Source organism: Excalfactoria chinensis, chromosome 28, assembly GCF_039878825.1.
Source record: "Excalfactoria chinensis isolate bCotChi1 chromosome 28, bCotChi1.hap2, whole genome shotgun sequence".
NCBI lineage: Eukaryota > Metazoa > Chordata > Aves > Galliformes > Phasianidae > Excalfactoria > Excalfactoria chinensis.
Window position 1 is genome coordinate 1,288,779 of NC_092852.1, and position 26,802 is coordinate 1,315,580.

Here is a 26,802-nt window from a genome sequence, read left to right on the forward strand (position 1 = left end):
ACCCCCCCCCCCCCCAGGGGAAGCACATTGTGCCATAGCAACACTCAATTGATGCCCCCCCCCCACCCTATGGCCATAAGGGACCCTTTATCCACCCCCACCTCCCCCCCCCCCCTTAACTGATGTCACTGTGCCCCACAGCGTGGTTGGGGGGGGGGGGGGGGTCGTTGTGCCCCACAATGGGCCCTTTGTGGAGGGCGGGGGGTGGGGGGCACCGCGGGGACAGCGCTGTGGGGCGGAGCTGCCATGGCCCCAAATGGACCCGGGGGGGGGCAGCAGCAGCAGCAGCTCCCAGTGTGTCCCAGTATATCCCAGTGCATCCCACTATGTCCCAGTCTATCCCAGTATACCCCAGTGTATCCCAGTGCCTCCATCCCAGTCTATCCCAGTATATCCCAGTGCATCCCAGTATATCCCAGTGTATCCCAGTGCCTCTATCCCAGTGTATCCCAGGTCTATCCCAGGATATCCCAGTGCCTCCATCCCAGTCTATCCCAGTATATCCCAGTCTATCCCAGTGCATCCCAGTGCCTCCATCCCAGTCTATTCCAGTCTATCCCAGTGCCACCATCCCAGTGTATCCCAGTGTATCCCAGTACCTCCCTCCCAGTCTATCCCAGTCTATCCCAGTTCCCCACCTCTACACCAACACATCCCGTCCCGCTGCCCCCCCCCCCCCATCCCCCCGTTCGGGCCGCCCCGTCGGGGCCAACAGCGGCAGCTCCGGAGCGCGCAGCGATCGCGTGACCCCGACGGGGGGGGGGGGTTGGAGGTGGGGGGGGCGGCCACAGCTCCGGATGTCGGCGCCGCTTCCCCAACGCTCAGGAAGAGCTGGGGGGGGCGGGGAGGGGGGGGCGGATGGGGGGGGGGGGGGCCTTTCCAGGGCCATTGGGTAGAGTATATGGGGGGGGGGAGTGAGAAGGGGGGAGTATGGGGGGGGTGGGGGGGGTGAGGGGGGTCTGTCCCTATGGGGTGTGGGGACAGTGGGGCAGTTGTCTCTGAGACAACAAGGCGGAGGGGGGGGAAATGTGGGGCAAGGGGGGATATGTGGGGCTGGGGGGGCATATGTGTGGGGCTGGGGGGGGGAGATGTGGGGCTGGGGGGGGAGATGTGGGGGGCTGGGGGGGGGGGAATATGGGGGCCTGGGGAGGGAGATGTGGGGCTGGGGGGGGGATATGTGGGCTGGGGGGGGGTTGGGGAGGTGATGGAGGGACAGATGGGGATGGTCCCATTCGCAGCCCCCCCAAATCGCACCGTACCTTCCGCACACGGGGGAGGGTCCCTCCGGCGGCCGCCAAAGTCCGATAAACGTCGGCGGGATCCGAATCCGAACCGGGACCGGGACCAGGATCGGGATCCGGACCGCAGTTCTCCGGTGCCGCCCCATCATCGCCCTCCTTCGGCCGCCGCCGCCGCCGGAGGGTCATGGCCGGGCCGAGCCCCCCCGAGCGCCGCTATATGGACCCGAGGGAACCACGCCCCCTCCGGCCGTAACCACGCCCACCACATGCATAACCACACCCACCTCATGCATAACCACGCCCACCTCATGCATAACAGCGCCTTATTTCCATGTTAGAGGCGTCCCCCCTATTAGCATAACCACGCCCACCCTCCGGGCAAACCACACCCCCCATGGCCCAAACCCCGCCCCCTGTGGCGATAGTCACGCCCCCTCCGACCTAAACCACGCCCCCTGTTGATAGCCACGCCCCCACCGCGTTTGGACACGTCCTCCTTAGGGCATAACCACGCCCCCTCCAGTAAGCTCCGCCCCCTGGGTTTGCCCTGGGTTTGGGGTGGGGGGTGTTGGGGGGCACGGAGGGGGATGTGCAAGGAATAGGGGGGGTGTTGGGGGGCATGTGGGGCGCTGCTGGGGGGCTGTGGTGCTTCTCGGTATTGCTATCTGCACAATGGGGTCATGTGTGGGGCTGTGGGGTGCAGAGCCCCATAGGAGGGCACACGGCCCCATAGGAGGGCACACAGCCCCATAGGAGGGCACATGGCCCCATAGGAGGGCACGCAGCCCCATAGGTGGGCACACAGCCCCATAGGAGGGCACGCAGCCCCATAGGAGGGCATGTAGCCCCATAGGAGATCATATGGTCCCATAGGAAGGCATGCAGCCCCATAGGAGATCATATGTCCCCATAGGAGAGCACTCTGCCCCACCAAAGCACGGACCCCCACGGAGCCGCACAGCCCAGACAGCAGCTGCACTCGTGGGTTGAACCCAGGAGGAACCGGAGCCGATCTTCCCCTGATCGGCTCATCCTTGGCTCTCATTAAGGATCATTAACCCCACCATTAACCCCACCATTAACCCCATCATTAACCCCCCCCCCCCCCCCCCCCGTGGGGCAGCGAACAGCACCGGACCCATAAAAGAATCCACCGTTACTTTTAATCACGTACAGCAGAACCCCCCAACAGCTCCGGGTTGGGTCTATTTTCCTATTGACAAAACCCCAGAGGTTTCCTATCTCACACCGTATGTACAGTTGCATACTGAAGAGGTAAAGTGTCTCAGTGGCCATCGTACAGTCCGACCCCCCCCCCTCATCCCAAGCCCCCCCCCCCATATTAACCCCTTCCCCCCCCCCCTCCCCCCCCCAGCCCCTTTCTGAGCCCCCCATTGGCTGCCGGGCGGTGTGGGGATGCTACATGGCTGCCGGCCCCACGTGTTGGGGGGGGGGGAAGGGGTTGGGGGGGGAAAGGGGGTGGAGGGGGGGGGGGTTCAGTCCCCTATTTGGGCTGCGCTGGTCTCCCACCCCATGGAACAGAGGGGAGAGGGGCTGAAAGGGGGAGGGGGGGAATCAGTGCATGGAGGGGATGGAGTGGCCTTATAGAGCAGCCCTGACCCCGTCACTGTGAGCCTGACCCTATAGCCATGACCCTGACCCTATAACCATGACCCTGACCCTATAGCCATGACCCTACAACCCCGACCCTGACCCTATAACTCTGGCTGTGACCCCAACTTTGACCCTATAACCCTGACCCCAAACCAGACCCTACAACCCCAAACCAGACCCTACAACCCCAACCCAGAACCTGTAACCCCAACCGTGACCCTATAACCCCAACCCTGACCCCAAACCAGACCCTATAACCCCAACCCTGACCCTATAACTCTGGCTGTGACCCCAACTTTGACCCTATAACCCTGACCCCAAACCAGACCTCAAATCAGACCCTATAACCCCAACCCAGACCTGTAACCCCAACCGTGACCCTATAACCCCAACCCAGACCCCAAATCAGACCCTACAACCCCAACCCTGACCCTGTAACCCAACCCTATAACCCCCAAACCAGACCCTCTAATCCCAACCCTGACCCCAACCCAGACCCTATAACCCTGTGACCCCAACCTTGACCCTACAACCCCAACCCTGCCCCTATAACCCCATAACCCCAGCACGAGGCTCATCCTGCCCCCATCAGCCCAACACAGGCTTACAAAGTGGGGGGGGGGGGCTTTCCTACAGCCCCCTTACAGTAAGTTTAACTCCCCCCATCATCACATTAGAGCCCAATGACAGCAGTGGGGGGGGGGGGGGGGCACAAAGGACCCCCCCCTCAACACCCAGATCCACAACCAGGGGTCGGCTTTGGTCTCACTTTCCTATTAGCCCCCCCCCAGCCCCCCCTCTCTACCCCCTCCCCCCCCCCCCCCAAGGTGTGTTTTTAGGTGGGGGGGGGGGGCAGGTATTTGCAAGCCTCCCATGGTCGCTTTTGTTTCGTTTGGCTTAGAAAGAATCGACGTTCAATAGACAACAACAACAACGACAACAACAAACATCCCCCCCCCCCCCACCACAACCCCCCCCCCCGAGGGAAACAATTAAAAGGCCGCTAATTACTAATTAAAAACACCCCCCCCCCCCCCCCCCAACTCTCCATCAGCCGGTCCCAGTTATGGCTTCAGAGCTCCCCCCCCCCCCCCCATTGAAGGGGCTGCGACCCCACAATGCAGTCGGATGGACCCCCCCCCCCCAATTCGGCACTGAATGGAACATAACAGCCATGCAGCCCCCAACCCCAACCCCCCCACCCCACTGTACAACAGCCACCCCCAGGAGATGGGATCGATTGGGGGGGGGGGGGGATAAAATGATGGGTTGGGTTGGCAAAGCTGTGCCCTGCAAAGTGTGGGGGGGGGGGCACTAAAGGTGGGGGGGGGACACACCTCCAGATGGGGATGCAGCCCCTCATGGGCTGTGGGACCCCCCCCCCCATTAAAGGGGATCACCCAAAGGGGGGATGGGACCCCCTCAAGGGTATGGACCCCCCCCACTATGGGCTGTGGGACCCCCCCAGAGGGGTGTGAAACCCCCCAGTGAGGTGTGGGGACCCTCAGAGGTGCATAGGACCACCCCCAAGAGGGTATGGGACCCCTCCCAATGAGGTGTGGGACACCCATATGGGTACGGGACCCCCCCCCAGAGGGTGATGGGATCCTCACAACGGGGTGTGGGACCCCCCCTAGAAAGGTATAGGACCCCCACCAAGGAGTATGGGGACCCACTCCATGGGGTATGGAAACCCCCATAGGGTGTGAGACCACCCCTCATAATGGGCTGTGGGACACCCAAATAGGTATGGGACCCTCACCATGGGGTATGGGGACCCCCAGAAAGATGCAAGACCCCCCCATAGGGGTACAGGCCTCCCCCAGGAGGGTGTGAAACCCCCCCCAATAGGGTACAGCCCCCCCTGCTATGGGGTGTGGGACCCAAAAAGGGACTTGAGACCCCCCCCCAAGGGGTGTGGGACCCCCAACACGACCCCCTTCCCACCCCAAGCTCAGCTCCGTGGCATCTCTTTGCTACCAAAACCCCCCACCACCCCAAAAGCAAAAACCCACCCTAAAAAAGAAGAACCCCCCCCAAAAGCTGGGAGGGAAATCGGTTCCTAAAATAAAAAGGGGGGGGGGGAAGGAAAGGATTTGGGGGGGGGGGGGGGGGGGGTTGGCAGTGAGGCACCTGGTGGGATTTCCTATAGCCAGGGCCATGGAGGTGAAGGGGGATGAAGGGGGGGGGGGGTTTGGGGTGGGGGGTCCGGTGAGAAGCAGCACCAACCCTGGGGGAGGCCAAGGCTCACTATGATGGGGGAGGACCCCCCCACCCCCCCCAAATTGGTTTGCACATGCACAGAGCACGAGGACGCGGGCATGCAGCGCTGAGCACAACGGCAGCCGCTCGGATAGGGTTAGGATGAAGGATGGGGGGGGGGGTATGGGATGAGCGGGGGGCATAGGATGAGGGGGGGGTCGTATAGGATAAGGGGGGGTATAGGATGAGGGGGGGTATAGGATGAGGGGGGGGGTCGTATAGGATGAGGGGGGGTATAGGGTGAGGGGGGGGTCATATAGGATAAGGGGGGGGTCATATAGGATGAGGGGGGGTATAGGATGAGGGGGGGTGTCGTATAGGATGAGGGGGGGTCTTTTATCCAAGCTTCAGAAGGGCGATGCTCCGGTGGAGCAGCAGGGAGCACCATCGGGTTTGTGCACTGCTTTGTCTGCACGGCTGTGCCACGGTCCCCTGCAAACCTTCCCTGTCCCACGGCCGGCTCCGGGCCTCCAACACGGCCTCAACTTTACAAGGAATTTCCCAGCAGGAAACCAGGGCTGTGAGCTCAGCTGAGATCCCTCAATGTCCCTCTCAGCTCTTCAAGCCAGCAGGAGGTTCAAAGGTTTCTGATTTGTTTCATACCCGACAGGGGGGAGCACAGAGCGGCTCCGTCCCCCCATCCAGCAGCCTGCAGGGCTGGCTGGTAGCAGTCCATAGGGCAGAAACACGAGGTAGGCCTCCCGTCACACACCTGCTCTTTAGCATATGGCGGCTCCTTCCTGCTCGGAGCTTAGATCTTCACGTCTTCCTGCACGCTCAGCTGGGACAGGGTCTTCTTAATGCGCAGGGCAGTGAGACGAGCCGCTCCGTTGGCGTACCAACATTCCCTCATCATCTTACCCATCACCCGCAGCGCCTGGCGGGGACAAAAGGGACATCAGCCTTGATCTGAACAAGCTGGATCTCAATGGGAATGGAACTTAAAGGGATTTAAAGCTCACCTCGTAGCTCTGCCACCAGTTGGGGATGTTGGGTCGCAGCTTCTGATCGCAAACCACCTTCCGCATCTCCTCGATGGAAGGGTCGGAGGGCACCAGGTCGTAGTATGGCAGCTGGTACTCCTCGTGGATCCCTGATACGGGGGGAGGAGCGGGGTTAAAGGGGGATATATGGCATCCATGGCAGCACAAAGCGCAGCTGTGGGGCTGGGAGGTTACACACACATGAAGGATGTGGGGCTTATAGGAAACATTTGGGGTGACAGAGCTCAGCTGTCTGAATTGGTTCAGATCCTTCCATCACAACCTGGGCCAAAACTGCTGCTTTATGGGGGAACACCATCCAAACCCAGCCCAAACAACAGCCAGACGTTACCCAAGAGGTGAATCCACACCTTCCACTGCAGCCAGGGCTCAATTCTGATGGCTGTGCACACACTGAGATCCCCCCCCTCCATCTCCAACAGGGCTGGTTGGAGCCGAGCACAGCAAGCAGCCCTTACCTCCTGCATTGCACCTGCGGGCGATCTCCCAATAGACCAAGCCCAAGGCGTAGATATCAGCACACTTAAAGGAATCAAAGTGCTTCATGTTGATGGTTTCATCCAGCACCTCGGGAGCCATGTATCTGCACGAGACAAGGAGCAGAGTGTTCATTGCGGGCAGGGATGGAGGATGGGCCAATGATCCCCCAGCAGATGGAATGCAATGGAGTCAGGTTTAGGACACAAGACGTGGTTGGTGCTCCCCAAACCTTTTGGTTCCAAACCTTTTGGTTCCAACCCTTTGGTTCGGGGCGATGTCGATGGTGTCGGTGACGGAATCGTGGCGCACGGCGAGGCCCAGGTCGGCGATGGCGCACGTGCCGTTCTTCTTCACCAAGATGTTCTTGGATTTCAGGTCTCTGTGAGCGATCCCAGGCTTTCCTAAGGGAGCAAAACAAGACGTGGCAGGGCTTGAAGAAGGGCCGGGAGCTGCGCTGGCGAGGAGGCAGCACCAGATCTCATGGCATGAGCAACAACTCTTGGTGTCGCAACGTGTTTTCCTGTTTGGATCCGCTTCGGAGCCAGGGAAGAAGAGCTGAGGGCATGCAAAGGGCCCGCAAAGAGCCTGCAAAGGGCCTGCAAAGAGTCTGCAAAGGGCATGCAAAGGGCCTGCAAAGGGCATGCAAAGGGCCTGCAAAGGGCCTGCAAAGGGCCTGCAAAGGGCCTGCAAAGGGCATGCAAAGGGCATGCAAAGGGCCTGCAAAGGGCATGCAAAGGGACTGCAAAGGGACTGCAAAGGGACTGCAAAGGGACTGCAAAGGGACTGCAAAGGGCCTGCAAAGGGCCTGCTTGGGCTGCAGGGTGCAATGGCAATGGGAAGCCTGCAGAGGGATTACAGCTCCACGCTCCCAAGAGTGTAGATGTGAGGGGGGGGGGATCTGATCTGAATCCCAGGACCCAACAGAGGCCAACACAGCAGCCAAAGCCAGCAGCCCAACGCCCACCAACACCCAGCAGGTGGGTCACACTCCCCTCCAGCTCCTCTCCAAACCCAGCTCGTACCTTGAGTGCCCACAATCTCCATGTGCAGGTGGGCCAACCCGCTGGCAGCAGACAGAGCAAGCTTGATCATCCCCTCTATGGTCACCGTGTAGCGGTTCAGGTAGTCAAAGAGAGATCCGTGCTCGTGGTAATCGGAGACCAGCCACAGCTGCGTCCACGTCCCGTTGTCTGCAGAAGGAAAGAGGGACAGAACAGAACCTTCTGCATCCTTCTGGTACATAGAAACACTGCAGCTCAAGAGCCAACCCGGGGATGCTGACGGCTTCCTTTAGCACGTCGGAGCAGAAGGATGCAGCTCTCATCCCCATCGATGGGGGGGATTTTACCTTTGTTGTCTGCAGCGATGAAGCCCAGGATGTTCTCGTGGCGCAGCATAACAGTCTGGTAGATTTCTGCCTCCCTGAACCAGGAACGTTCCTCACGGGAGGAGAAGATCTTCACAGCAACGTCACCCCCGCGCCATCGGCCGCGCCAAACCTCCCCAAAGCGGCCTTTCCCAATGATCTCCTGCAGGACGATGGTCCGAGCCACGGTCCGCTGGACAAAAAGGGGCAAACCTGCAAAGGAAAGGGAGAACTGAAGGGATGCTGCAGTGAAAATTGGCTGTCAGCAGTCAGCGGGGTGTGATGGTGGCCCAGTTGACCAATGGTTGGCCAATGGGGGACCATGAGCCGGCAGCGTGCCCTGGCGGCCAGCAAGGCCACTGGTGACCTGGTTGACCAATGGTTGGCCAATGGTTGGCCATGAGCCAGCAGTGTGCCCTGGTGGCCAGCAAGGTCACTGGTGACCTGGTTGACCAACGGTTGGCCAATGGTTGACCATGAACCAACAGCGTGTCCTGGTGGCCAACAAGGCCACTGGTGACCTGGTTGACCAATGGTTGACCAGCGGTTCACCAACAGTTGACCAATATGTGACCATGAGCCAGCTGTGCCCTGGTGGCCTAGAAGGTCACTGGTGTCCCAACTGACCAATGGTTGGCCAGCAGAGGACTATGAGCCAGCAGGGTGTCCCAGTTGGCAAGGAAGGCCAATGGTGTCCCGGTTGAGCAACAGTTGACCATGAGCCAGCAGTGTGGCCCGGTGGCCAAGAAGGTCACTGGTGTCCCAGTTGGCCAATGGTTCACCCCCAATGGTTGACCAACATGTGACCATGAGCCAACTGTGTGTCCTGGTGGCCAAGAAGCCTCTGATGCCCTGTTTGACTAATGGCTGACCACGAGCCAGCAGCGTGTTCTGGTGGCCAAGAAGGCCCATGGTTGCCTGGGGGCAATGCTTAGAGTGGGGCCAGCAGGGCAGGGAGGTGTTCCTACCTCTGCTCTGCACTGGGAAGGCTCCATCTAGAGCACTGGCTGTTCCCCTGGGGGAGAGAACACCAAGAGGGGACCTGACCAACACTGCACAGAAACTCCCAAAGCCCAAAGAGGAACATTCCCAAACCATCAACCTTCACTTTTGATGCTGCTCGGCATCCTAAGCAGGATCCAAACCAGCCAACGGCAGCAGCTCCTGCACCTGGGTAGGAAGAGCCATTGGGCTGCTTGGAAAGCAGCTGCGTGTCGCTTTGAGGCAGCTTGCAAAGCAGCAGCAGTGAGGATAAATGGCGGTCAGGGATGTTCTGCTCCGTGGCAGATCAAAGGAAGAATGGAACCTGAAGGCTGACAGTGCTGCAAAGCAGTAAAACCCCAAAACTCCTCTTAGGAAAGAAGCCCTAACGCAGCTGCAAAACTCACCTGCTGACAGTGAGTGCACAAGAGATCCCCAAACAGTTTATATATAGCAGACGTGGTGCTGCAGGTTGGCTCCCTGCTCGGATCTCAGGTTGCTATACTCTGCCTCTGTGGATTACTCCCCCGTGCTGTAAAACTCCATTTCTTAACCTAAAGCCAGCAATAAAACACTTCTTCCCCCCACTGTTCCAGGGGATGAGATGACAACAGGCCCTGCAAACAGCTTTTGCTCCTCCTCCTGATAAAGCAGCACACGTGGGGCTGTGAGGCAACAACCTCCACGTCTGCAACCTGAGCCAGCACCCTCTGCAGCTCTACGTCCTCATTGGTCATTTGCAATCAGAGCTTCCCTTACCTGAACCTGAGCCAGAGGTGGAGAGATCGTAGACGAGATCTTGCAGCGTCTTGTCTTTGGACAGGCACATTTCACAAGAGGGATCCTCCATGTCCAGCCGCTGCCGGTTGTGATAGACGCGCTGGTGGTGATGAAACACGAAGACGACGATGATGACGACCACGAAGATGAGGAAGACGGGCCCAGCAATCACCGCCACCAGCTCCACCGGACCCCAGCTTGATGGGGGCTCGTTGTCCTTCAGGTGTCCTTGAGAGGGGAGCAAGAAGAAGCACAACACCATCATCATCATCATCATCATCATCATCATCATCCCTTTGCAAGCGTTCCCTGAGGAGCTCCTCGTGCTTTAATTCTCCTCTCGGAGCACAGACTTCTTGCTTGCTGCCCTGGGATGGCAGAGCGTGCAGCAAACAGCAGTGTTAACATAGGGACGGCTGCTGCCAGGCAGCCAAACTGCAGGGAGGACCCAGAAAGGAAAGCAGTGCTTTGGTTGTGGTGTTGGGGATGACAGCTCCTGCTGCTCTGCAGGGTGGGAGCCTCCTCTGGGCCAGCTCTGCTCCTCCAGGCTGTGCTGTGCTTTGCTTTGCTGTGCTGTGCTTTGCTGTGCTGTGCTGTGCTGTGCTTTGCTGTGCTTTGCTATGCTTTGCTGTGCTCTGCTGTGCTTTGCTTTGCTGTGCTGTGCTTTGCTGTGCATTGCTGTGCTCTGCTATGCTGTGCTGTGCTCTGCTGTGCTTTGCTTTGCTGTGCTGTGCTTTGCTGTGCTGTGCTTTGCTGTGCTTTGCTATGCATTGCTGTGCTGTGCTGTTCTTTGCTGTGCTTTGCTGTGCTTTGGCCACCTCCAATGGGGAGGAATATCAAGCAGCACTCAAGGAAGGGCTCATTTCTGCCCCCCCCCCCCTTTGTCCTGTACACCATGAGAGCAACTGCTCGCCTTGAGAGCAGACAGGGCTTCCCCCATTGCACCCAAAGGATCCCGCAGCCTTCATCAGACCCACGGCACAAGAGGCTGAAAGGCAGAGCTATGAGGAAGTTCTGTGCACTTCCGTGTCCTGAAAGCAGACAGTTCCCACACCCCCAGGCTGGGCAGGGCTGCTTCCTCAGCACCAGGCGGGCACCCTCTGCCCTGCTCTGCTCCCATCCCCGTGCCAAGCCGTGGAGATGTGCAGCCCCAAAGGGAGGAAAGCACGGCCAGCAGGATGGCAGAGGGAGCAGGGAGCACAGCCTGCTGCCCTCAGGCCACGCAGACAGCAAAGCAGAGCCCTGTTTAACTGCAGATGCTCAGATCTGCTGCTGCTCTTCCAGGAGCCTGCATGGAGATCAGGGCTGATAAGGAGAGGAGCGTCAGCATCATTGTGTGAAGGTGGTGGGGGGGGGCTGGGGGGAAAAACCCAACCACAAGCAAATAGGGAAGTTTCCCCCGGCCCAAAGCACCACCTCATCGTCTGCTGACATTTCCTCTGCCACAGCTCGAGCATCTGCACGTGTTAATTGCAAGCAGCTCCTTATTACCTCCACTTTACCCATCAAGGAGACGAGCCAAGAGCTCGAGTTTGCAAAGCAACCGAAAGGAAGCAATGAAGATGCTGCTGAGAAAGCCTTGATCCCAACCCCAAGCAGCCAGACCTCCCCTCCATTCACCCCCCCCTCACCGCTGGGAACCATCAGGTCGATCTTGTTGCAGAAGTCCGAGTAGCAGCAGTGTGTGTTGCGCAGATCCTCGGAGCTCAGGCAATAGAAGGGTTTCCCAGCAGGGATCAGTTTGGCTTCGGGGATGCAGGTCCTCACGTGGTGCTTCACCCCATCCAGGTTGAAGACAGACACCATGCAGGCGCCGTCCGTCTCGCAGGTGGAGTTGGCTTGCTTGCAATCGGAGCACAGACACGTCAGAGCTGCAAAACACAGCCAGAGCAAACCCTTAACAACAGCCAACAAGGGAGCAAACGTGCAAAGCAAAAACAACTTCCTTTCCCTTTATTTTCCCACTTGGGAGGCTCGTCTCCATGCTGGGAGGTTGCAGCTCTACCTGCTGGAGGAGCAGCTCCTGTTTGATGGTGCAAAGAGCACAGAGCAGAACCCAAATGCAATCACAGCTTTCCCAGCAGGGGCTGCCAGCCCTCCTTGCAGTCACCAACAGAGCTGACCCGACAGCCCTGCAAGGATGTTTGGCCCACAGCAACCCCCAGCTCAGCCCAAACCGGAGCTGCCAGCTGAGTCTGCTCCACCCAAACAGCCCAGGGGCTCCTTTAGGAACCAGCTTTGGGTCGTGCACATCCCTGCCTGCTCTCCATGAGCATCATTTGGGTGCAGAGCAGAGAAGCCCCAGGGTGGACCCCCACCTTTCCAGCCCCAGCTCTCATGCTGCCATAAACCTGCAAGCAAAGCCCCGTCCTTGCAAACAAAGGGCGAAGAGAACAATGTGCAGGAGAAAGGTGGGGCTGGATGAGTTGCAAGCTGGGTTTGCTTGGGCTCTCAGCACATCTCAGCCTCCCTGGAGGGAGCCTGCAATGTATACCAAGCCTACAACGTGGAGCAACCCTACGTGTGACCAACCCTACGTGTGACCAACCCTACGTGTGCCCACCCTACAGTGTGTGCCCACCCTATGTGTGCCCACCTGCTGCAGGAATGGGATGGTTTGGAGCCACAACAGCAGGGTTAATTCTTTACCCCCCCCCAAGCCCTACAGCTGTGCCCAAAGGATGCACGCAGAAGTCAGTGTGCAGAACCCTCGGTGGGTTTAATGAGCACCCAGCCATAGGGACAGCACTGAGAGCTGCTTTGCTCCTGGCTCTGGGGGGGGGGAAGCAAGCAGCTCCAGACCGACTTCATGGGCTGTTTGGGAGGAAGATGCCCATTATCCCTCATCTGAGCGGTAAATCGGCGAGGCTAATTGCATTAGGGCTCCATTCTGCCTGCACGTCGTGCTGCTCTTTGTTTCCCAGCTGCTGCTGCTGCTGTGAGCTGGGCTGCAACGCAGGGAAAAAGCCAGAGGGGCTGCTGGGTCTTCTATATGGAAACACAGAGAGCAAAGGGATGGAGCCTATATGGAAACACAGAGAGCAAAGGGATGGAGCCCAGGAATGGCCTGTGAGCATCGGAGCTGCTCAGCTTTGAAAGGGCTGCTTTGGAAGCAGGGGATGAGTTGAATGCAAGGAAATCAACCCCAGCTCGGAGCGCAGGAAGGGCAGCTCTGCACCCAGGGAACAAAGGTTGGCTCTCATGGAAGCATCATGAAACAAGACGGGGAGGGGAAGAGCAGCCGGGGCACATTCCTGCCTTCATGTCTGCTCCCAAGGAAACGGTGCCTCCCAGCAGCTCCTTCGTTGCTTTATCAAGAACTCGGGGCTTCAATTAAAGCTGCTCCAGGAACACGTCCCACCACGCAGCTTGCTTTTCAACTCAGCTTGCTTTTCAACTCCGTTTGGGCACGGCCAAACCCAGCCGTTCCCATCGCTCTCCTTTCCAAGGCAAGAAGATGTGGGCTGCAGCAGCTGCACTTCCAGATCTCAAAGGCAAATCAACCTCCTGGGTGCTCCATAAGCTCCATTTCCATAGCTGCCCCAACACCCCGCATCCTCCCAGCAGCTCCAGCAGAGGCATTGCTGCACCCTATGGCTTGCATTGGAACCAGCAGCTCCAGCAGAGGCATTGCTGCACCCTATGGCTTGCATTGGAACCAGCAGCTCCAGCAGAGCCATTGCTGCACCCTATGGCTTGCATTGGAACCAGCAGCTCCAGCAAAGCCATTGCTGCACCCTATGGCTTGCATTGGAACCAGCAGCTCCAGCAGAGCCATTGCTGCACCCATGGGATGGTTGGTTTGGGAAGGTCCTTAAAGGCCACGGAACCAGGGGATGGTTGGGTTGGGAAGGTCCTTAAAGGCCACAGAACCATGGCATGGTTGGGTTGGAAAGGTCCTTAAAGGCCATGGAATGATGGGATGGTTGGGTTGGGAAGGTCCTTAAAGCTCAGCGTTGCTCTCTGCAGACACATTGCTGCCATCTCAAATCCTTTTGCTGCCTCCCCATCCCTTCCCCTCTTCTGTTCCCTGCTGGAGCTTCTGCGATCGACTGACCCACTGCTGCTAAATGAACCAGAGTTAAAATTAGCCGGCAAACACTGCAGGGGAAGGGGAAAAAAAAAGCAAAGCAGCACTTGCACACGAGGAATCCAGAACCTAAAAATTCTATGGGGATATTTCAAGTTAGAAACAAGAGCCCCAACTGGCTGCAGTCCCCTGGGTCCCAATGTATCTCTATGGGTCTCTGTGTGTCTCTATAGGGTTTCTATGGGTCTCTATGGGTCGCTATGTATCTCTATGGGTCCCAATGTATCTCTATGGGTCTCTATGTGTCTCTATGAGTCTCTATGGGGTTTCTATGGGTCTCTATGTGTCGCTATGGGTCCCAATGTATTTCTATGGGTCTCTATGTGTCTCTATGTATCTCTATGGGTCTCTAGGGGGTTCCTCTGGGTCTCTATGTGTCCCAATGTATCTCTATGGGTCTCTATGGGGTTTCTATGGGTCTCTATGTGTCTCTATGGGTCCCAATGTATCTCTATGGGTCTCTATGTGTCTATGGGTCTCTATGGGGTTTCTATGGGTCTCCATGTGTCTCTATGGGTCTCTATGGGGTTTCTCTGGGTCTCTATGGGTCTCCATGGGGTCTCCATGGGTCTCAATGAAGTTTCTATGGGTCTCTATGGGTCCCAATGTATCTCTATGTGTCTCTATGTGTCTATCAGGTTGCCCAAGGCCCCATCCAACCTGGCCTTGCACACCTCCAAGGACAGACCATCCACAACGTCCCTGTGCAGCCCGTTCCAGGACCTCCCCACTCTCCTAGTCAAGAACTTCCCCATTAACACCCAACCTCAATCTCCCCTCCTTCCACTTGGCTCCGTTTCCCCTAATCCTGCTATTACCTTCCAAGAGCTTCCCTGCATCCACTGCAGCAACGCAAGAGGCGAGCTTGAAATGAATGTTAAATAAGGGAACTGACAGGAGCCTCATCATTACCAGGTTAATTAGAAGAAGCCTTGACATTTCTGCTGCTGTTGCTCTTCAGCTGTGAAAACAGACATATGGCTCCCAACCGCCTCGCCGTGTTCGGGTCTGACGCCTGCTTGGGTGCTCACATAGGGAGGAAAATGGTTCAGGAGGCACCAAAATGGTTCTGCTCCGTCCTGCAAGGACCACGCTGAGCATTGCTGGGCTCCATAGCCCATCACTGAGCACTGCTGGGCTCCATAGCCCATCACTGATGGCTTTTGGGGCTTCAAAGCCATGCTGGATGTGTTTTGGGGGGGGGGGGGTCTATAAAGCAGAACTGATGGGGGTCCATTGACATTTCTGGGGTCTATAGAGCAGAACTGATGGCTTTCAAGGGCTTCGAACCCAGCATCCATGTTTTTAGGATCTACACAGCAGAAGTGATGGGGGGGGGTCTACAGGCATTTAAGGGGGGTCTACAAGGCACTTCTGGGGGTCCACAACCTCTATCACCAACCAGGGGGGGCTTCACAGCTCCCTTTTGCAACGGCCCCATTTCCAGGCCCTGGGACCGGGTGGGTGCATGGGCTGCATGCATGCAATGGGAGCATCACTCAGCGTGCTCCAATCAAGTGCAAATCCTACCTAAGGATCCATCCCAAAGGAGCACGCTTGTTGCACGCTGCTTGCAAAGGGAAAGCAAAGGAGCTGCTGCTTGCAACAGCTGAAGCACTGCAAACAGGGGGCAGAACCAACACAGCATCTCTGCACCCCACAGCAGCCCCCAAAGGCCAACCCAGACATGGAGGAGGAAACAATAGGAAAGGCAGGGCTGGAAGGCACTATCCAATCCAATGGGATGGAAGGCAGTATCCAATCCAATGGGCCCTTCCCCATTCATTTTGCTACTCAGAAAGCCCATTTTCGGGATGCAGGTCCTGCAGAACTGGACTCCCCCATTTGATCCCATTTTGCTTCCCCCCCCCATCCCATAAAGCACCAACAAAGCCAGACGTGGTGCTGCATCCCTCTAACAGCAGGCAGCCTTGCACACACACACACGTGTGCACCTTCCCCTTGCAGCCATCTCGCATAGCAAACAACAAGTCCGGATCTGCCCTCATTGGGCTCTTCCCTCCCCCCCTGCAGCAAAGCTGGGCTCCTGTTGGGACACATCCCCGTGTTACACAAGCACCCAGCGACCCCCATTGCTGCAACAGGTGCCCTGCGTGCCAATGGGAGCCCTAAAACAGGGGGGGATTTGGGACCCCCCCCCCCCCATGGTCACAGCCCTATAGAGGGGAAGGGAGACCCCCCCCCCCCTTCTTACATTGCAGACCCACACAATGAGCCCCCATAAGTGTAGGGCCGCAGCACTGGGCTCCTCAACCCCCCCCAGTATCCACTCAGAGACCCCCGGCTCCCCCCTAAAATCACCTCCTGTCTCTTTAAGTTCACACGACCCCCCCCTTCCTTCCAACCCCCCCCCCCAGGACCCTCTGAGACCCCCCAGCTCCACTCAGAGCCCTCGAGCTGCTCCAAAAATCACCTGTGGCCTCTGTACACTTCCCCCCCCTCCCGACCCCCCCCCAGATCCACTCAGGCCCCCTTTAAACCCATTCAAGGCCACCCCAAACCCACTCAGGGTCCCTTTAAACCTATTCAGGGTCCCTTTAAACCCACTCAGGACCCCTTTAAACCCATCAAGGGCCCCCCCCAACCCATTCAGGCCCCCTTTAAACCCATTCAAGGCCCCCCCAAACCCACTCAGGGTCCCTTTAAACCCACTCAGATCCCCTTTAAACCCATTCAGGACCCCCCCCCCATCTCCCCCTCAATCCATTCATAGCCCCCCCCCCCCTCGAATCCCCTCAGGGCCCTTCAGGGCTGCCCTCCGAGCTCAGATCCACGCAGGGTCCCCTCAGGACCCCCGAACTCACCCCATCATCCCCCCCATCCCCCCCCAATTCTAACAACCCCCCCCCCCTCCCTTCAGTGCCGCCGGGCGGGGGCGGGGCGCCGCGCCGCCATGTTGTGGCCGGGCTGACGGGCCGGGCCTGAAGCCGCACTCACCGCGGGCCCCACCGGGAGCTCCGGCGATGAGGAGGGCGAGAAGCGGCAGAACGGCGGCGGTGGAAGCGGAGGAAGCGGAGGCGGAAGGCGGAGGCCGGCGGCGGGGGGCGGCCATGGCGAGCGCCGCGGCCTCGGAGCCCAACGGCGGCGGCGGCGCCTCGGGAGGGGCGGGAGGGGGCGGAGCTACGGAGGGGGCGGAGCCACGGGCGAGATGGGGCGTGGTCACAACCAGGAGGGGGCGTGGTTATTGGGAGGAGGGGGCGGGGTAAGTCTTAAAGGGGACGTACCGCGTCTGGGTGAGGGTTGTGTGTGTGTGTGTGTGTGTGTGTGTGCGTGCACGCGTGTGTGCTCGCAGGTGTATGTGTACGTGCATGTGTGTGTGCATACATGTGTATGTGTATGCGTGGGTTTATGTGTGTATGCATGTATGTGTGTGCATATGTGCATGTATGTAAACGTGTATGTGTGCATGGGTGTGCATGTGTGCATGGATCTACATGTGTGCATGGATGTGCATGTGTGCATGGATCTCCGTGTGTGTGTGTGCGTATGCGTGTGTTTGCATGTGTGCTTGCATGTGTGCATTGAGCAGTGCTCAAAGCCTGTGCTGGTGCAATGCATTGAGTACTGCACAGAACCTACGTGCATGCAATGCACTGAGCAATGCACAAAGCCTGCAGCAATGCAATGTGCAAAGTCTGCAGCAATGCAATGCACTGAGCAATGCAATGCACTGAGCAATGCACGAGGCATGCAGTAATGCAATGCACAAGGCCTGTGTCAATGCAATGCACTGAGCAACGCACAAGACATGCAGCAATGCAGTGCACTGAGAAATGCACAAAGCCTGCAGCAATGCAATGCACTGAGCAATGCAATGCACTGAGCAACGCACAAGACATGCAGCAATGCAGTGCACTGAGAAATGCACAAAGCTTGCAGCAATGCAATGCACTGAGCAATGCAATGCACTGAGCAACGCACAAGACATGCAGCAATGCAATGCACTTACCAATGCACAAAGCCTGCAGCAATGCCATGCACTGAGCAATGCAATAGGCATGCAGCAATGCAATGCATCAAGCAATGCAGTGCCTCACGGGGACCTTTGTAGCCACGAAATGCCACGACAGCGCTGTGCTTTATTAAATATATTACATTTGGCTCATTAAATAAGATGGGCTGCCCTACAACCCAAACGGGGGCTGTGGGTGCAAGGGATGCTGCGACCACAGCAGGAAAATGCTGCTCTGCTTTTGGTTTGCTTTTTGGTTTTTGCTTCTTTTTGCTTTTGCATCTCTCTCCCCCCCCTTCCCATCCCCTTCCTCCCCCCACTTTGGGGCTCACTGCTCCTCTTTGGGTTCGTGCAGGGATTGCTGCAGCTTCTGCAAGGATTTCTTGATGCGCAGAGCTGTGAGTCGTGCTGCTGGGTTCTGATACCAGCATTCCTTCATCAGCCCCGGCAAAGCACGCAGAGCCTGGGGGGCAAAGGGGGACAAAGGGGGGGGCTGAGGGGTATGAAGTGCATGGGGGTAAAGGGGGGACTGGGGGGGTCCTGGGGGGCAAAGGAGGATGGAGGGGGGGGTTCAGGGGGTACAAAGTGCCTGGGAGTAAAGGGGGGATGGAGGCCCTGGGGGCAAAGGGGGACAAGGGGGGGGCTGAGGGGTATGCAGTGCATGGGGGTAAAGGGGGGACTGGGGGGGTCCTGGGGGTACAAAGTGCCTGGGAGTAAAAGGGGGATGTGGGGGGGTCCTGGGGGGCAAAGATGGGACTGGGGGTCCAGGGGGCAAAGAGGAGATGGGGAGATCCTGGGGTGCAAAGAGTCCTGGGGGGCAACAAAGCACCTGGGGGCAAAAAGAGATGGGATGGGGGGTCCTAAGGTGCAAAGGGGGGGGGGGGGGTGAGGGGTCCTGGGGTTGTATGCAGAACCCCCAGCTGTAGGGTGTGAGCCTTTGGGGGGCACACTGTGCTGTCATGCCCTAAAGGGTTTGGGGCAGTTTTGGGGGGAGGGGGGTCCCTCCCAGTGCCACCCAGTGCCACCCAGTTTAGTGTCCTCATTGCCCCCAGGGGGGGTCCAAAGTCTCACCGGGTGTGAGAAGAGGCGGTTGGGCACCGTGGGGGTTCTCTGCTCGATGCAAACCACCTTCTTCATGTCCTCGAAGCTGGGATCGCTGGGCACCGCATCGAAGAAGGGCGGCCGATACTCCTCCACGATGCCTATGGGGTGTGGGACTCAGTGGGGTGGTTGGGGGGCACAAAGGCTCCAGCCCTATATGAGGGTGCGTGGGGTGCACAGCTATGGTGCTCTATGGGGCCTTCATGGGATGCTTTGGGGGCACAGGGGCTCTATTGTGCTATGGGAGCTCATTGGGGTGGTCTGAGGGGCACAAAGGCTCCAGTCCTATATGATGGTGCGTGGGGTGCACAGCTCTGATGCTCTATGGGGCCTCAATGGGATGGTTTCATGAACATGGATGGGCTCCAGCCCTATGCTGGGGTGCACTATGGGGTCTCATTGGGGTGGTTCTGGAGGGCAGAGACTCCAGCCCTATATTGGGGTGCACTATGGGACCTCAATGGGATGGTTCAGGGGTCTCCAGCACTGCCCTCAGCCCCTCTCCCACCCGACCCCGCCAGCCGGCCCCACTAATCCCTCTTAGTGCCTCCATCTGTCCCTACACATTGGGTTTAACCCCCTCCCTTGTGCTCCCCCACCCCACACACCCACAATGGGACTCAGGGGTCCCGTTGGCCCCCAGCTCCACCCCCACTCACCCAGGGACCCTATGGGGGGTTTAAACTGGGGGTGGTGGTGGTGATGGTCACCCCATGCACATGGGGTAATTCAGAGTAAATATTGAACCCAAAGGAGCCCCCGAGCGGTCAGTGGGATTAACCCAACCAGACTGTGCCAGGAGGAGGAGGGGGAGGAGATGGGGGGGGTCCTTCTGCTTCCAGCACCCATCAATTAATTAACAGCACTAATGGGCTTTGGGATGGGTTGGGATGAGGGGACCTCCGTGGGGACCCCACTGCCCTGCGAGGTCCCCTTGGAGCTCAGCCAGCCGCCCCCGTTGGATGCTGCTTGTTTGCTAATCAGCTCCCGAACAAACAAAGCACTGATTGAGCCTAATGGGCCCTTTAATCAGCCAGCCGGGTGCTGACACCAGATTACAGTGTTTATAATTTACAGCTAATCTGCAGGGCCAGGGGGAAAAAAAAGAGGGGGAAGAAAAAGAGAGGAGGAGCAGGAGGAGGAGTTGGAGGGCTGGAGGCTGCTGTGTGCTCACCATTGACGGCCGTGCGCCGGGTGATCTCCCACAGCACCAAGCCATAAGCCCAGATATCGGTCTTCTTGTAGGACTCGAAGCAGTCGGTGCGGATCTGCTCGCTCAGCACCTCCGGGGCCATGTAACGTTTGGTGCCAACGCGAGGGTTGTGGCCAATGTCCAGGTAGTCACTGCCCTGAGAGTGCATGACGGCCAGACCTGGGGGTGGAGGGATGGGGGGTTGGATGGGGGGGTGAGGGGTTGGGTGGTTGGAGGGATAAAGGGATGGATGGAGGGGTGGTGGGGTGGATAGAGGGTTGGTTGGATGGATGTAGGGTTGGATGGGTAGATGTAAGGTTGGAGGGTTGGATGGATGGAGGGATGGAGGGTTATATGGAGGGATGGAGGGAAAGTTGGATGGATGGATGTAGGGATGGATGGGGGGCCAGATGGATAGAGGGTTGTATGGAGGGATGGATGGAGGGTTGGTTGTAGGGTTGGGTAGATGGAGGGACGTGGGGTTGGGTGGAGGGTTGGTTGGATGAATGTAGGGTTGGTTGTAGGGTTGGATGGATGGAGAGATGAGGATTTGGATGGATGGAGAGTGGGATGGAGGAATGGATGGAGGGATGGAGGAACATCTGGATGGATGGATGGATGGATGGATGGATGGATGGATGGATGGATGGTTGGCACCATGTGGCCCAAAGGAGCTCAGTCTCACCCAGGTCAGCGATGCAGCACTGCCGGTTGCTTTTGACCAGGATGTTCCTGCTCTTCAGGTCACGGTGAGCGATAGCGGGTTTGCCCTGCGTGCCAAAGATCTCCACGTGGAGGTGGACGAGGCCGCAGATGATGGAGGCTGCCAACCCCAGGCAGGTCTCCACATCCAAGGTTGTCCTCTGCAGGTAGTCGTAGAGGGAGCCGTTCTCGTGGTAGTGGGTGATGAGCCACAGCTGGGTGCTGGAGTTCCTCGAGGTCATATCGGAGGCGATGAAGCCTGGATGGGGAGAGGAGTTGGGTGACGGAGCCATCGTGATGCCACCCCCGTCCCCCCATCTCCCCACTCACCCAGGATGTTGTCGTGCCGCAGCAGCACCGTGTTGTAGATCTCGGTCTCACGGAACCACGACTGCTCATCCCGGGACGAGAAGATCTTGACGGCCACGTTCTCCCCGTGCCACACACCTCGCCACACCTCGCCATAACGCCCTTTACCTGCCGTGACCACAGCACTGTGACGTGTGGACCCCCTCCAGACCCCAACCCTGACCCCATCCCAGCCCTATAGAATCACAGAGCTGGAGATCATCTGGTCCAACCTCACTTCAGTCCCAACCATCAGTCAGTTCCTGCTGTGGAACGGCAATAGGGCGATGGAGGACCCTTTGTTAGTGTGTTGGGTTGACCTTGGCCAACACAATCCCCACGCACCCACCCAACTGCTCTCTCCCAGTGGGACAGGGGAGAGCTCAGTGTCTCTATGGGGTTTGGGCAAATGGGGTTGGATCTCTGCTCTCCTCACCCACGCACTCCACGAGGGAGATCTGACGGGCCACCGTGCGCTGGACGAGGAAGGGCAGCCCTGACCCGCTGCCCGTGGTGCAGTCATCATTCAACAAATCCTATAGGACCGGGAGGGCAGCGGTGTGAGGTGGGTGGTCACCCCACACCCCCAGGACACCTTGGGGACCCCAGGGAGCTGCCCCACCTCCAGCGTGCTGTCTCCCACCATGGATGCCTTCAGCATCAAGTCCGTGTCCCCCAGGTCGCTGTGCTTGAAGAGGAGCAGCCTCTTGCGGCGATGCTGGGCCAGCTTCCAGAGGAAGAGGATGGTGAGAGCCACGAGGATGAGGAGCGTCAGCAGTGGGACGAAGATCAGCAGGAGGAGGTTGGAGAGGGAAGGGGACTGTCCCAGGGCTTCTTCTCCTGGTGGGGGGAAATGGTGGGTAGGGGGATGGGGGTGGGGTTGGTCCTAAGGAGGACTTGATGCTTGGGGTTGGACATGGAGGGGGTGGAGGTCTCGGTGCCTTGGTGTTTGGGTTTGGAAATGGGAACGGTGGGGTTTTAGTGCTTGGGGAGGGATATGGAAAGGGTGTGAGAAGGCAGAGATCCTGGTCCTTGGGGTTTGGAATGGGGAGGGTGGAGGTCCTGGTGCTTCACAGTGGACATGGGGAAGGTGGGCCGGCATTGGGGTCACCCACAGATGGCAGCTCTGCAGACACAACCCAAGGAGAGGCACTGGGGGGGGGGGGGGCACCCATCCCACATGGGAAAACACGACCCCAGGGATACCAAGCGAGGAGGGGGATGACCTGGAGACCCCATCCCCACATCCCCCATTGCTCCTCAAAGGGGACAACCCAGAGCCTCATACCTCTCAGATAGATCTCCAGCTCAGCGTTGCACATGCTGGCGTTGCAGCAGAGGGTGCCAAAGTGCTCCATCACGTAGGCCTTGCAGTTCTCCAGCAGGTGGTCTGAGAAGCAGCCCTTGATCTGGACGACCCCCCCTGCTTCCCTCCTCTTGCTGACGAAGCACACCTTGCCCGTGCAGGTGGGGGTGGCGCAGTGTGGCGCTTCGCATGTACATTGCAGCTCATCTGAAGGCACATGGAAATCAACTTTGTCACGGGGTTGGGGACGTCATCCATCCAGCGTTGGGATGCTGTTGGCTTTGGGGTCAATGCTGTCCATGCCAAAGACCACCAGGCCAACTCGAGAGCACAGGGTTGGGGACCGTTGTGCATTCAACATTGGGGTGCTGTTGGCTTTGGGGTCAATGCGACACATGCCAAAGACCTTCGGATCATACTGGGACCATCAGTAGACATTGGAGAGCACAGCAGGTTTGGGGAGATCATCCATCCAGCTCCAGCCTGCATTGGGATGCTGTTGGCTTTGGGGTCAACGTTATCCATTGCCAAAGACCCCCCAGACCAACTTGGGGTCAGCATTACCCATTGCCAAAGACCCCCCAGACCAACTTGGGGTCATTGGGAGACGCTGGAGGGGATCACAGTTTTGGGGAGATCATCCACCCATCCAGCACTGGGTTGGCTTTGGGGTCAATGATATCCATGCCAAAGATGGACCAACCAGGGACCGTGCCTCCGTCGCATGGAATGCAATGGAGCTGGGTGAACCCACCTGGCAGATCACAGCTGGGGTTGCATCTTGCCTATAGGGAATGTTGGACCTGAACTGTGGGATGTTGTTTTTGGGCTCATCCCTTTTACTGCTCTCCCTCCTCCCGAATTAGCTCTGCTTTTTTGGCACGGAACAAAACCCTCCTGGAAGCAGCGAGTTCAGAGCGAGGGCGGCCAGACAGACAGCAGCAGGGGGACAGACAGACGCCCACAGTCCCACTATGGCCCCATAATCGAGCCAAGCTTTGGGTAGGGAGGATGGGGGAGGGAGGGTGATCCCAGCCTGGATCCCTGGGATGGAGGATCAGCTCCATTTCTGCTGGGCAACGTTGGGTTTCTCAATGGCTGTTGGGGTTGTTCCCATTTCTTGGCTACTCACCGGCAGCGATGCCCAACGAGAGGCTCAGCAGCAGCAGCACGGCCCCACCACGGGCTGTGGGGGGCATTTTCCTGCAGGAAGGAAAGGGGATGATGGGCACGGGGTGGGGAGGAGGCAGCGGGGCATCCCTGGGGCACGGCTGTGCCTTGGGTTTGGGATGGGAGCAGTCCCATAGGGGGGGATGAGCTGCCCAGCAATGGAATCCAGCTCTGAAAGTCCAGGCTGTGGCCCTTCATGGGGTGAGGGATCACGCACCCAAAAGACCCCCCCCCACACCCCCCAGCTCCACTGCCGCCCCCCCAGCTCCGTTCCCATCAGTGCCAAGTTTTCCTTCTCCATTCCTTTCCATCCTTTTCCTCTCTTTCCACACCATTTCACACCCCCCCCCCCCAACACCCCATAGACCCCACAGCAAACCCAAAGTCAGATCTTTTCTCACGGCCCATCCATGCCCCCTTCCCTCCCTCCCCCCTCCCCTCCCCAAGGCTCCGTCTCCCCGCTGTTCCCAATATACATAAACACGCCAAAGCGGCGTTTCCTGCAATTGAAGGAACCCAACCCGCGGGGCCGGGACAGGAATCAAGATTGTTTAGATTCTGCCCTTGATGGGGAGAGGCGCTCACGCAAAGCCCCGCTCCAGCAGGGCCGGCCCTCCCCAAAATAGATCGCTTTGTCGGCTCCGGCCGAGAGGAAGCGCCGAGCCGAGCTCACCGCGGCCCATTGAGCCCTGCAGGAGCCGCTCTGCAAGCGCGGAGCCGGGGATAACGATGGGATAACGATGGGATAACGATGGAGCCTTTTGCATCGACGGGAGCTGCTGCTAACGCGGCTCACACACGCCGATAGTTGGGCCGGATTTGCACGCCTCCCCTTGCACACCTCCGGTTGTGCGCCCCTCCTTGCGCCCCTCTCCTTGCACGCGTCTCTTGCAGGTGACTTCTCGGCCGCCTCCAGTTGCACGCTTCTCACACACCTCCCCTTGCACAGACCCCTCCTTGCACACCTCCATCTCCTTACACACACTCCTTGCTCACGCCTCCTTGCACACCATCAACTGCAGCTCCTTACACACTTCCTTGCTTACGCCTCCTTGCACACCTCCAACTGCATGCACCTCCCTCCATGCCTCTCCATGCACAACCCCCCATGCACACCCACCCTTGCACAGACCCCTCCTTGCACACCTCCATCTCCTTACACACACTCCTTGCTCATGCCTCCTTGCACACCTCCAACTGCATGCACCTCCTTGCATGCTTCTCCATGCACAACCCCCCATGCACACCCCCCATGCACACCCACCCTTGCACACCCACCCTTGCACACACCCTCCCTTGCACACCCCCCCTTGCACGCAGCAGCAGCCCCCATTGCTGCCCCACGCTCCAGGCTCTGCCCTGCTCGTGCCCTCAGCCCTGATTTGCACACTCTGCTCCTCGTCCCCGTTGGAAACAGACCCAGAACCACAAACCCGTGCTCACTCCCACCCCAAAGGCATCTCCTGCCACCCCAACACGATCCCCAGTGCCATGGGGTGCAGCAGGAACCCCAATCCAGCTGAAAACCCATTGGGAAAAGCAGCTGAACCCCCCCCAGATCTGGAGCTGCTTTGGGTTCCCCCCGGTACTAAATGCAATGGAAGCTCTAAGGGAAGAAAATGGGGGTGTGGGGTGGGCAGGGGGCTGTAGGATGGCACTTAGTGGCCCCATAGACCCGCAGCATCCCAAAGTAAACCCCAAAGTCCCCAGCATTCATCCATAGGGAAGTAGGGTGAGCTGTGGGACCGCACCCGGTGGCCCCATAGACCCAACATGGGGCCACAGACCTGTCCCTATGTCCACCCCAAACCCCCCAGGGATACAGGGTGGGCTGCAGGGCTGCAGGACGGCACCCATAGACCCACAGCATCCCCATGGCCACCCCAAACCCCCCCAGCACTCACCTATAGGGATACAGGGTGGGCTGGGGGGGCTGCAGGATGGCACCCATAGACCCATAGCATCCCTATGTCCACCCCAAACCCCCCAGGGATACAGGGTGGGCTGGGGGGCTGCAGGGCGGCACCCATAGACCCACAGCATCCCCACGGCCACCCCAACCCCCCCCAGCACTCACCTACAGCATCTGGGGGGCAATTCCAGCTCCGGATCCCACGTCCCAACGTCGCTCTCAGCCGGGGACGTCAGCCACGTTACCCCACACCCCACAGATCCTCATAGGGTCACTATTGAAACCCCCCCCTCCACTAACCCCTACCACGGCTCAGCCCCACAGCGAGCGTTCTGTGCTCGGGATGTGGGAGAAGCCACCAAAAACTGTTCCTCCTCGCTGCCTCTTCCTGCCTGGCTCAGCTCCACCGCTCCCCGCTCATAAAGCATTTCCTATTGCTGAGCACACGGCCCCGCTCTGCCTCCCTTCCTCCCACAGCATCGGCCCCATCCTGCTCTGTGCCCTCGTCCCATTCCGGCCCTTTTCCAGCCCATTTTTTCCTCTGAATTATCCCAAATTTCCCAGCAGAATGGAGCCTTAAGGGGGGGGCGTTGTGGGGGTCTCGCACCCACCGCAAGCGCAGCTTTGGGGTCAGCAGGGTGAGGGATGCTGCTATCCCGGCATGTGGCCACCCGTCCCAATATATGGGGTTTGGGATGTGATGGAGGAGGAAAGGGGTTTTCCCATTGCCATCCCCTGAGCCCGCTGTGATGGAGATGGATGTGCAAAGTGTGGCCCCTATAAGGGATGCTGTGCCCCAACCTGGGGATAAAGAGACCCCACGTCCCACTGGGATGCTGGGATGTGGTCCTGTAAGGGATGCTGTGCCCCAAAGGGACCTATGGACACATCCCCTACATGCCACTGACCCCATCTGTCACCGGGATGCAGCCCCATAAGGGACCCACAGGCACACCCCCCATGTACCACCACCCCTTATGGCACTGGGACCGGCCCTATAAGGGTCACTGTGCCACCACCACTGCCTGTGTGCACCCCTGGGATGCGCCCATCGGGGCCATTCCCACACTGCAGGCAGAGGAAGCGTTCCTTGTTCCTTCCCCTTTCTCTGCCCCCAGGGTTGCAGTTTTGGTCACCAAAGATGGGGCCACATCCCCTCCCTTCTTCCCCCCCAACCCCCCCCCGGTGCCCTCCCCACATCACAGCCCCACTTCCAGACCCCACTGTACCCTCTAAGCAAAGAGCCCCATTCCCCATTAAACCACGAACCCAAACCGCAC

At 58.7% G+C, this 26,802-nt stretch overlaps 2 protein-coding genes across 2 annotated transcripts; both read right to left on the reverse strand.

Moving 5' to 3' along the window:
* Window positions 1–5,360: 5,360 nt before the first annotated feature.
* ACVR1B (activin A receptor type 1B) lies at window positions 5,361–16,953 on the reverse strand. Its single transcript, XM_072357991.1, has 9 exons — window positions 16,777–16,953; window positions 11,360–11,599; window positions 9,708–9,956; window positions 7,950–8,180; window positions 7,624–7,791; window positions 6,846–7,002; window positions 6,580–6,704; window positions 6,080–6,210; window positions 5,361–5,994 (listed from the first exon to the last, which is right to left on the reverse strand). The coding sequence occupies exons 1-9, from the start codon at window positions 16,889–16,891 to the stop codon at window positions 5,869–5,871; spliced, it is 1,542 nt and encodes a 513-aa protein (XP_072214092.1). The 5' UTR covers window positions 16,892–16,953; the 3' UTR covers window positions 5,361–5,868.
* Window positions 16,954–17,899: 946 nt separating this feature from the next.
* On the reverse strand, window positions 17,900–25,916 carry ACVRL1 (activin A receptor like type 1). Its single transcript, XM_072357926.1, has 10 exons — window positions 25,688–25,916; window positions 23,573–23,643; window positions 22,423–22,647; window positions 21,757–21,974; window positions 21,571–21,670; window positions 21,117–21,263; window positions 20,770–21,045; window positions 20,067–20,264; window positions 18,863–18,993; window positions 17,900–18,254 (listed from the first exon to the last, which is right to left on the reverse strand). Exons 2-10 carry the CDS (start codon window positions 23,637–23,639, stop codon window positions 18,120–18,122), a joined length of 1,497 nt encoding a protein of 498 aa, XP_072214027.1. The 5' UTR covers window positions 23,640–23,643; window positions 25,688–25,916; the 3' UTR covers window positions 17,900–18,119.
* Between the last annotated feature and the right edge of the window lie 886 nt (window positions 25,917–26,802).

What these genes read in the sequence shown, in the direction of transcription:
- ACVR1B (XM_072357991.1), bottom strand. Translation starts at nt 16,891, where the DNA reads ATGGCCGCCCCCCGCCGCCGGCCTCCGCCTTCCGCCTCCGCTTCCTCC. An exon ending in CATCGCTGCAGACAACAAAG is followed by an intron (nt 7,792 to 7,949) that starts GTAAAATCCCCC and finishes TTCCTTCTGCAG; the next exon opens with ACAACGGGACGTGGACGCAG. An exon ending in ACTGGTGGCAGAGCTACGAG is followed by an intron (nt 5,995 to 6,079) that starts GTGAGCTTTAAA and finishes TGTCCCCGCCAG; the next exon opens with GCGCTGCGGGTGATGGGTAA.
- ACVRL1 (XM_072357926.1), bottom strand. Translation starts at nt 23,639, where the DNA reads ATGCCCCCCACAGCCCGTGGTGGGGCCGTGCTGCTGCTGCTGAGCCTC. An exon ending in TGGGAGACAGCACGCTGGAG is followed by an intron (nt 21,671 to 21,756) that starts GTGGGGCAGCTC and finishes CCGGTCCTATAG; the next exon opens with GATTTGTTGAATGATGACTG. An exon ending in CTCCCTCGTGGAGTGCGTGG is followed by an intron (nt 21,264 to 21,570) that starts GTGAGGAGAGCA and finishes TGGTCACGGCAG; the next exon opens with GTAAAGGGCGTTATGGCGAG.